General features: G+C 44.2%; 1 protein-coding gene across 3 annotated transcripts in view; it reads right to left on the minus strand.

Moving 5' to 3' along the window:
- krt222 (keratin 222) overlaps nucleotides 1-11,431 on the minus strand; it is a 28,358-nt gene that overhangs the window by 11,837 nt on the left and 5,090 nt on the right. For all 3 annotated transcript variants that reach the window (XM_029122565.2, XM_029122567.2, XM_029122566.2), the window contains 4 exons: nucleotides 6,827-6,909; nucleotides 5,240-5,393; nucleotides 2,182-2,463; nucleotides 215-349 (listed from right to left, as the gene is read on the minus strand). In XM_029122565.2, the coding sequence (XP_028978398.1) occupies nucleotides 215-349; nucleotides 2,182-2,463; nucleotides 5,240-5,393; nucleotides 6,827-6,909 (654 nt within the window). The remainder of the gene's footprint in view (nucleotides 1-214; nucleotides 350-2,181; nucleotides 2,464-5,239; nucleotides 5,394-6,826; nucleotides 6,910-11,431) is intronic.

Consider the following 11,431-nt stretch of genomic DNA (forward strand, 5'->3'; position numbering starts at 1 on the left):
AGAAGAGAGGAGAGACAGTCAAAGAGGATGGGTTGTGACTTTAAGAGGAGGTAAACTGGGAAATGGAAGTGACTAGCGTTGCTTCAGAAGCCACCGGGAAATCCATTGTGGACGCGAAAGGCCTCTGTGCCGTCACGCCGAACCTGACACTGCGCGGCGCCGTGTGTGCCAGCGTACGCGTGTTCATGCGCGTGTCTGCGTGTGCTGCGCTCACCAGGGCATGAAGGGACTCGATCTCCACCTGCAGGCAACGCCACTGCTTCCTGGCCTCGGCCAGCTCCGCCCGCGCCTCCCTCAAGGCCGCCCCGCCGATGTTCACCTGGGCCCATGCTGCCTCCTCGGCATTAAGCTGGGGGGGGGGGGACCAGAAGGGGTCAGAAAACACACACACAAGCATGTACACACGCACATTCACGCACAAAGGCATAGAAAAACCTCTAAATACTTGTCCGAGAAAATTGGACGCTGAAGCATACTGAAACCGGTATTATAAACATGGACCTCTGGCGCACACACACACACAAACGCACACCCATGCTAACTGTCACTCACACACACGTACGAACCACCGCCCTAACATGCTGGCCCACAGTCAAAGCACTCCAGGCACAGCTGTTTATGAGGAGGCTGACGCCTTGGCCGCTAAAACCAGTGGTGTATTTACAAGTACAAAAGCACCACAGATCTTGATTAAGACTTAAGCCTGGTGACACATTGCTTTACACCTGTGCTAATCCACCTCTTCCCATTTAGCCGATTCCCACAGATAGCGGCACTGAAATTGGCTTCAATACCCGATAAGCCGGCACTTAGGCATAGTCGATTCCTTAACTAGCTTAATCTTATGTCATTAATGTTCCAGCCATGTGTGATTCTAAATGCAGCCGTAACTCAAGCCTTTACTACAGCATATAGTAAAGGGTTACTAAAACTGTCGCCATAGCCGTTACTGAAGCTGTTACCACAGCCATTACTAAAGCTGTTCACGGCGGCCGTTACTAAAGCTGTTACCACAGCTGTTGCCGTAGGTAACCAGGACACTTGTCCAAATGACGATAAGTAGTGACAACCATGATATATTAGCCTAGCCCACTATGTACAGTGTCAGGCTGAGCTAACCATATTCCGGGGAAGACGCGGTTCCCAGCTGTAAGGTCTGAATTCAACTCCAGACAGGCTCTGACTAGGAGGGATACGAAGTCATTGTGTAGAGCAGACGCTGGTTAAGTACCGGTCGCTGCCAGCAGCTGTGGGCCAAGATGCTTAATCACGCCTGTCACATCAAAGTCACTGGCTCTTTCCCAAAACGGACCCCTATTCCCTACATAGTGCAATTCTTTTGAACAGAGCCCTGGGCCAAAGGAGTGCACTTTCCAGGGAATAGGGTAGCCATTTGGGATGCTTGCACTACGCCACAGAACTGACCAGAGGGAGGAAAAACACATAGCCTCTGTAGTCCCTGTTCCACTCAAATGAAAATGCTTTGAAGCTTGATGTGAGCTTAGACATCATTTTCTGGGAAACGGTAAGCAAAACTACGATTGACCAGATGGCCTGTGTTACTGTTGAAAACAAAACAGGAACAATGGTGATTATACGTCAGTCGTCAAATCCATCATATTCTCCTTTCGAGTGAAATGTAAACGCTCCTATTTCAAGGCCTAAAAAAAATTCACTTGATATGTACAGCAGATGGCTACAGGGCATTTACCAATGACAAGTTCTCCTTTAAAACAGAGATCCAAACGGCCCCATTTCAAAGCCTGAAAATAACATTGTCCTGAGCTGATGCCTTGTGGGCAGCAAGCAGTAAACAGATCAGTGGAGGCCCATTTCTTATGATGTACCACTGTGTCGCGGTTGTGGTTTACAACATATGAATATTGTAAGAGGCTAGATTGAGAAGCATTTCAATTTTGTGGCAAAAACGTAATCTCTTGATGATGGACTCTCTACGGGAGAGACAGAGGAATTGACGAGAGACTCTTTGATCCCGTGTCAAAAAAAGAAATACTGGTCTTTTATCTCATCACATATCTCTGCGTTGCCCATGGAAACAGCCTGAGGTGGACTGTAAGCGAGGGTGTGTCTATGTGGCGGCGAGCCAAGGGAAGATGAAGGAGGGAGGGATGGAAACCGTCAAGGGAGGGAGGATGGCCGCGGGGCGCCGCGTAGGCCTACCTGCGGGAGAGACCCTCCGCGGGCCTGGGGTCCGAGTGCAGCTCCGAATCGTCCGGACCCGGCGGCGGCGCCCGGGGATTGATTTGGACCGGCGTACGGGCCCGAGCGTCCGTCGCCCGGGGACTGACACGGGCCGCTGAGGCTGAGGCGGTCGCACTGCGTCCTGATTTGGTCGAGGAGCTGGGAGAGCTCCATCGCTGTGCCATCCTCCTCCCCCGCCGTGGCCGTTACTAGCAGCGCATCACCGGAGTCGGCCCGCTGTTGCTGCAGAGCCCGGGCTGCCTGCACAACGAGCCAACCAGAGAGAGAGGGAGAGAGGGAGAGAGAGAGAGGGAGAGAGACGGGGGGAGATGGGGGGAGGGGGGGAAAAGGGAGACAGAGAGAGAAAGTGAGAGACTGGGAGATGCACGGGCGTGAGAGCATACACGGGGGAGCGGGCGAATGTTTGACCGAGAGGTAAGAGTGGGTATTGATGAATCAGAGAGAGAGAGAGAGGAGAAGGGAAGGAGAAAAAAGGAGATGAAAAGAGGGCATAGGAAGAGAGAGAGAGAAAGAGAGAGAGAGAGAGAGAGAGAGCAGCAGGCACATGCAGTGCAGAAGAGGGCTACACTCTGTTACTGATCCAGTGTGTGTGAGAGTGGAAATGTGTGTGTGTGTGGAAATGTGTATGTGTGGAAATGTGTGTGTGCGCAAGGGCGTAGGAGTGAGTTTCATATTGGGGGGGGATACATTTAAAATGTTTGCAAAATGTTCTTATTATTGTGGCAATTAATCTGCGTCTAACATTGGGGGGGACATGCCCCCCCTGACACGCCCCCCGCTCCTACGCCCTTGTGTGTGTGCGTGTGGACACCCTGACTACAATGTAATAGATCCTGCTGCTCGTGTTGTTAATGCTAGCTGTTGTCACAACAACTACAATGCTAAACACGACTGCCTTGTCCACATGAATGCTACTGTGGTGAGAGTCTCACTGACAACATACACTCGCAAACAGCCTGACTTGATGTTGCCGATAATGGGTTTTCTCAAATGCCGAATAAGCCAAATACAGCTGTCGCGGGAAGGAGGCCAAGGAGAGATTTTGGAAAGCAGATTCAGCTGACAATCTCCTGTATCATGCGTAGGCGGCCTGAGATACAGTACTCACGCATGTTATTTGTATTGATATTGGTCCGTGTAGACAACGTACATAGGCTTACAATCTGACAAAATAGAGAGCAAAACGACTGGTTTTCGCTGCAGCTTGAAGTACAGCTGTGTAGAAAATGGGCTTTACTTGTGTATCCTCACGTGCAGTAAAACAAGAAATCAAATCGGTCAAAGTGAGATCATTTGGCTGGTTCTCATTTATATGAATGGTTATTTGGGGTTGGGGTTAAGGTGAGGTGTTAAAGTAGGTTAAGGCGTGGGTTTGGAGTGAGTGGTGTTATGACCAGGGTTTTGGGATTCAAATGAGGGACAAGGTGAGGGGTCCAGTGTTGTTCATCCTGCAGGGCACTGCACTTACACCCTTTACAGCATGGGGGCGCCAGTGCTGGAATATATGAAAATGTCTGCATTCATGTTGCTCTGGATGAGAGCTCACTGCTCAACGAATTCACACGCAAACAGCAAGGGAAAACAGGTTTTTAAGTTAATCAGTTGCTGGTCCTCACAAGGATTGAAAAAAAGCTAAATGTTTTTTGTGTGCGTGTGTGTGTGTTTCTCTTGGGCACAGTGTATGTGTGTGTGAGTGTGAGTGAAAGAAGCTGGATCACGTAGGAGAAGAGGGAGGGAGTATTAGTCAGCAGGAACAGAAAACCGAGGAGAGAGAAGGGGATGAGAGGAGAGATGCAAACAGGAAGGGTGGGAGGACGGTAGGAAGATGAAGGGTAGTGTGGAACGTAATAAGCCTTGCCACTGTTGTCAATAGGGGCGGAGTGAGAAAACAGGAGTCGGCATTCTTCTGCCAAATGGGCTAATTAGGCGGAGGTGTTGTGCGAAGCTGCTCTTTATTTACAGTTGCTCTGTTCTCTCTGTTCTCTCGCTCTCGTCTTTATTCCTCTCGCTTTCTCTTAATGTTTCTCTTTCATTTCTGTACGGTATTATCCGAAGCCGTATTTAGTTTAGTGGGTGTATGATCTGAAACAAATTTCAGTTCAATGGGTGTGTTATCTGGATCTCTATTCAGTTAAATTGATTTATGATGTGAAACATATTCAGGTCAACGGGTATATAATGTGAAACGATATTCAGGTCAACGGGTATATAATGTGAAACAGTATTCAGGTCAACGGGTATATAATGTGAAACGATATTCAGGTCAACAGGTATATAATGTGAAACAGTATTCAGGTCAACGGGTATATAATGTGAAACGATATTCAGGTCAACAGGTATATAATGTGAAACAATATTCAGGTCAACGGGTATATAATGTGAAACGATATTCAGGTCAACGGGTATATAATGTGAAACGATATTCAGGTCAACAGGTATATAATGTGAAACAGTATTCAGGTCAACGGGTATATAATGTGAAACAATATTCAGGTCAACAGGTATATAATGTGAAACAGTATTCAGGTCAACGGGTATATAATGTGAAACGATATTCAGGTCAACAGGTATATAATGTGAAACAGTATTCAGGTCAACAGGTATATAATGTGAATTAGTATTCAGGTCAACAGGTATATAATGTGACACAGTATTCAGGTAAATGGGTATATAATGTGAAACTGTATTGAAGTCAACGGGTATATAATGTGAAACAATATTCAGGTCAACAGGTATATAATGTGAAACAGTATTCAGATCCACTGGTATATAATGTGAAACAGTATTGAAGTCAATGGGTGTATAATGTGAAACAGTATTCAGTTCTCTACATACTCGCTGGGTATCCATAGGACATCCCTTGTTTGCTGGGACAACTCCTGCCTGAGTCACTTCTAAAACAAATACAACACTGTTGTGATTATCATTACAAAACCACCCATATGGTTCATGGACATTCGTACAGTACAAAAAAAGCAGTGTGTGCCGTCGTACAGACGTGTGCGCGTGAACATGCCTCATAGTCCTGGTGCATGTCCTGTAGCTCCGTCACAGTGAACTGAAGGTCCCCCTCCAGTTGCATGTTGATATGCTCCGCCTTCCTCTTTTTCTCCCTCAGTGCAGCAACTTGCTGTTCCAGATGCATGGTCTGCCTCTCCTGCACCTCACACCTACGACAGAATCCAGTGATCAGTTACCGGGCGGCAGGTTGCCAAGGCAATAAAGGAACGACTGCAGACGACCGGAGGGTTGCCGGTTCGAATCTCAAGGCTGACTCAAAACGATCTGCTGGGAAATTCTGATTATGTCTCCAGACATTCTGATTATAAAAATTATCCGAATCTACTTAATCGACAAGTGATGTTGACTAACCTGCATTGATAGAGAATAAACAAAGTGGTCTATACGTGTATTTACTTTACAGAGGTCAATTCCCTATGTGGTACAGACACTATTCCAGCTCAGAGGTATTCAGATTTTTTTAGCTCGCACCCCACTTTTCCGCCAGATTTTCGGGAGACCCTGTTGAGGTTGGCATCATTTCCCATGTCCCTATACTACCCCGATTTGAATACAAAATTAACGAATAACATTGAATTCACTTTATTTTCATCGATCTTGAAAATAATCAGATTAGCCATGGCTTATTCATTTAACTGACCACACAGGGTCGCAATTCTGCGCCCATCTGCTGTCGACAATCAAATCAAGATGGGGAACGCGTGTGTCAGCCATCCGACATTGAACAGTGGCGATTCCTGAGTTTTGCCCCTGCCAGTCCGATGCAACGCATCATGGACGGTATAGCTTCCATTGATTTCCAAGGAGGTGTTCCCTCGATGATTGTCGGCTGTTGTGTTGTGTAAATCTAGACACGCTGTATTGAATGTAGGCAAACATAGTAACACAGCAAATAGTCAGCAGGGCATACTGCATAGAGGACGAGGTTCGTGTCTGTGGCCCCTAACTGCTCTTCTGCTTGGGGGTCGCCCTACGCTGCCCTTCAGATCTCTGACCGCATCCAAAACGGCGCCATATTCCCTGGTGCATTACTTTCACAAGTGCCCTTTGTGTACCCCTAGGGCCTAGGCTAAAAGGAGTGAATGTAAAAGGGAACAGGGAGCTATTCTGGACGTAGCTCTTCTGCCGTTAGCAGTGTGTCACTCTGCATCAGTACAGGGGCAAAGTGCCGATGAGGCACAACGCTGTCGGGCCCCGTTGAGGAACAGTGGGATGGATTACGGTAATGACAGTAGTGTGGACCGTACCGCTGCTACAGCAGGGAAATGATAATGTATTACTACAGGGCAAAATGAAACCTAGGTGCATTCTAAATTGGAGTGTTATACACTGGAATTGGCCGCTGGTATATTGTCCTAAAAGTATGAGGGATTTTAGCTGTGGAAATAAGGTGTTTTATCTTGGCATTCACAATTGCCATGACGTACTCTACATTTCCCTGCAATGTCTTTAAATATTGTGAAAAGTAATACATATTAGGAAAAAATGCATATATAATACGTTGATATGTTTGTGTGTGTTAGCTACAGTAACAGTGGATGTCCATCCATAGCCCTGACCATGTGTACCAGACAATACTGACCTGGCCTGGATTGTAGAAGCCATGGACTTCATGTGGTCTGACTGCAGCGCCAGCTCTGCATTCTCCACCAGCAGTTTACGAATCTACCCAACCAAAGTACACACAGGACAACACCAAAGGCTGTCAGCAAATGTGATGCGAAGAGGCTGTACGATGAGTTCTCAGACGGTGTTGGATCTTGTTATTATACATCGATGCAAAGAAACAATTGGTCCTGTAGGTAGTCAAACACAATTCAGCATTACATCAAATGAAGTTTGTGAGGCTTATCATAGAACTATAACAAGTTTTGTAAGCCCTAGCCTTGCCCCACACTGTGGCATGACCGTCAGTGAGTGAGTTTATATGTATTTTTATTTACATTCAGTTATGCATTAGATACTGTCATCCAGAGCAACCTGTGGGACTAATTAGGGTTAGGAGAAGTAAATTAACTGAGACATAATGTTGAGGTTGATATGTTTCACTTCCATGGGAAGATTGTATAATAATATAATAACATGTTTCATAGCCACTAAAGTCACATTATCCAGATGCCTTTCCCTGATTCTGGATTGTTAACACGGAGCCTGGAGCAGTTGTGGCGCAGATTCAAGCACATCGGCTTCCATTAATTCTAGTTACAAAAACCATTAATTGTTGGCTTAAACATGGAAATATAACCAATGCCATCCCTTGCCAAATTCCCTTGGGGGACAATTTAAAATGAAAACATGAATTTGAAAGAAAAGAATCCTGGTTATGTATGAGAACATTTCTGCACATATATTTTGGCTAGGCTACTTTGAAACGAGAAATGTGCCCCATAAATGTAAATACAGTATCTCACAAATATTTGATTATATCTTGTCATGTGACAACACTGAAGAAATTACATTGTGCTACAATGTAAAGTAGTGAGTGTACAGTTTGTATAACAAATTAGCTGTCCCCTCAAAATATCTCAACACACAGCCATTAATGTCTAAACCGCTGGCAACAAAAGTGAGTACACCCCTAAGTGAAAATGCCCAAATTGGGCCCAATTAGCCATTGGTGTTACAAGGTCTCAGGTGTGAATGGGGAGCAGGTGTGCTACATTTGGTGTAATCGCTCTCACACTCTCTCATACTGGTCACTGGAAGTTCAACATGGCACCTCATGGCAAAGAACTCTCTGAGGATCTGAAAAAAAGAATTGTTGCTCTACATAAAGATGGCCTAGGCTATAAGAAGATTGCCAAGACCCTGAAACTGAGCTGCAGCACGGTGGCCATGACCATACAACGGTTTAACAGGACAGGTTCCTCTCAGAACAGGACTCGCCATGGTCGACCAAAGAAGTTGAGTGCACATGCTCAGCGTCATATCCAGAGGTTGTCTTTGGGAAATAGACGTATGAGTGCTGCCAGCATTGCTGCAGAGGTTGAAGGGGTGGGGGTCAGCCTGTCAGTGCTCAGACCATACACCGCACACTGCATGAAATTGGTCTGCATGGCTGTTGTCCCAGAAGGAAGCCTCTTCTAAAAATTATGCACAAGAAAGCCCGCAAACAGTTTGCTGAAGACAAGTAGACTAAGGACATGGATTACTGGAACCATGTCCTGTGGTCTGATGAGACCAAGATAAACTTATTTGGTTCAGATGGTGTCAAGCGTGTGTGTCGGCAACCAGGTGAGGAGTACAAAGACACGTGTGTCTTGCTTACAGTCAAACATGGTGGTGGGAGTGTCATGGTCTGGGGCTGCATGAGTGCTGCCAGCACTGGGGAGCTACAGTTCATTGAGGGAACCATGAATGCCAACATGTACTGTGACATAATGAAGCAGAGCATGATCCCCCCCCTTCGGAGACTGGGACGCAGGGCAGTATTCCAACATGATAACAACCCCAAACACACCTCCAAGACGACCACTGCCTTTCTAAAAAAGCTGAGGGTAAAGGTGATGGACTGGCCAAGCATGTCTTCAGATCTAAACCCTATTGAGCACCTGTGGGGCATCCTCAAATGGAAGTTGGAGGAGCGCAAGATCTCTAGGACACTTTGGGCCCAATTTGGACATTTCCACTTAGGGGTGTACTCACTTTTGTTGCCAGCGATTTAGACATTAATGGCTGTGTGTTATGATATTTTGAGGGGACAGCAAATTTACACTGTTATACAAACACTACTTTACATTGTAGCAAAGTGTAATTTCTTCAGTGTTGTCACATGAAAAGATATAATCAAATATTTCCAGAAATGTGAGGGGTGTACTCACTTTTGTGAGATACTGTAATATACATACAAGCTTTAAACAATTAATTTGAAGGAAATATCGTTTTAAAAGTTCCACAGAAAGCAAGCCTTATACATAGCTGAATCCATTGGGAGTCATTAGCAGATATTTTCACATAGACGTAATATTATGGTGTGATGGGATTGTTGATAGTACTGTATACACGACCATGTGATGGAAGTGAGTTACACCAGGGGAGCAGAACCTAATGCCAAGACCTTATAAGTGCGATTATGTGAATAGTTCTCAAAAACAATTACAAATAAACTGACCACCCTCAATTTTTGGGGGTTAAATAAATGCCTTGTCTCATTGCTTTTAGCTCTGTTGTTTAGGTAATTGAGTCACCACAATGTGATTGATTCATCCTCAGTTTTCTACCATCGCAGAAATGTAAGTCAATTACTGTTTTTAAATCATCAGTGGCCTCATGATGACATCCCTTGGAGGTTTCCTTCCTGCAACTCAGCAAAGGATGGTCGTATCTTTGATGTGTCTTTGGGGTTTAATACATAATTCACTCAATTATTATTAAGTTGACCAAGTAGATGCTAAATGACTGATATGTCATTGCTACCCATCTACTGTAGCGATCACTGACCTTTGTAAGACTTTCATAAAATCTCCACAGTCTATATGTAATATGTGCCGGAAATCGAACACTTGCCTGAGGGAACTTACAGATGTTCATTGTACAGTAAGAGGGACGATTGTTTAAAAATAAAGTTAAAACACTATTAAGTCCACTTATAATGTGATTATGTGAAGGGCTGAACATACTTTTTATTGTAACAAATTACTTTCCTTAATTATTATTTGTCAGAGATCTTTTTCAGGGGGCAGGTTGTGCACAGTGTTTTCCAGTGCAAATGGTCATGTGAAAATACTTTCATGTTGGTGAAGGTGGTGATTTTTTTTTAATTACACCTGAAGTTTAAACAGCCCCTCCCACAGTCAGTTCGATGTGTATTTTCTAACTTTGCTATTTAAATGCTTAAAGAAAAAACTATGATATTATTTTGACTGGCAGGAGTCCCAATGTTAATTTTATTCCATGCCAATAATAATATCACAAAGCTGCTGTCAAGCCACCTTGATTTATTATTTCTTCATAGGAATTAAAGGTTACTCAAGAGTAACACACCCATTTTGCAGAAGGCCATCCAAGAGTACTTTCAAAGATTGATTTTTTTTTTGCACACTGAGCCCCCCAATACTGATAATTGTATAATTACCGTATTATTACATCATCAGATCTAATTACCCATATCCAATATCCTAACTCTGACAGTTATTCCTTTTTTAGTGTTGATTCATCAGTAACAAGAAGATACACTGTATCAGCGCTTCTTTTCCTAAACGGGCATTTCACCAACAAAACATTAATGGATTGGTTTCCTTATTGTGGATCATTATTGAGTGCTTGGAAAAAAATATGATGGTGACAGGTCTTGAAACAAATGTACAGGAATAACAGTGGTCTAGGACTGAAATATATATAAAATCATGAGGTAATATCAATGGACCATACACTACTGGCAAAAGAGTACCAGAGAAACACTAAAACATAGAGGTTTCACTTAAGATTTATGTCAAACAAAATACAGTTACTGCAAATAGTAACATTGAAATGGCAACTGAGCAGAATCCTATTTAAAAAGTATATAAAATACTCATCATTGTTCTGTCAAAGGGCCAAGCTCTTTCACTCAGGCAGTGCTAGAAAGGGGCTTATGTCACCAGGCCATACAGGCCCCTGTACACCACAGAAAAACATTGGCCGCCATCACTGGCCGCCATCTTGATGGCACAACTCAGAACATTTGCCGGGGGTGTAAAGAAAACTAAAATTCTACAAATGTTGCTGTTGGGCAAAAATATACATCACTTTTTGCCAATTCTTCATAGCAAAATTGCTCAAGCTCCATTAAATTGTAAGGTGACCTTTTGTGAACAACAGCTTCCAACTCTTTCCACATATTCTCAACTGGATTGAGGTCGAGGCTTTAACTAGGCTTTAAACTCCAGGATGTTCACCTTTTGATTTTAAGCCACCCTGTGTGGTTTTGGCTGTAAGTTTGGGATCATTGTCCTGCTGGAAGATGAATTTTCTCCCAACTTCCAGATCTCTTGAACAGGTATTCTTCCAAGATTTCCCTCTATTTGTTTTTCTAGATCCTGACACAGAGAAGTATCCCCATTGCATGATGCTTTACAGTAAGGATGGTCTTCTCAGGATGATGTAAGCTATTAGCTTTGCATAAAAACTAAACATAGCATTTAGCACTGAGGGCAAAAGGCTCTATTTTGATCTTGTCAGACCATAGAATGTGAAACACCCTGGTTAT

This window comes from Esox lucius, chromosome 9, assembly GCF_011004845.1.
Source record: "Esox lucius isolate fEsoLuc1 chromosome 9, fEsoLuc1.pri, whole genome shotgun sequence".
Classification (NCBI taxonomy): Eukaryota; Metazoa; Chordata; class Actinopteri; order Esociformes; family Esocidae; genus Esox; species Esox lucius.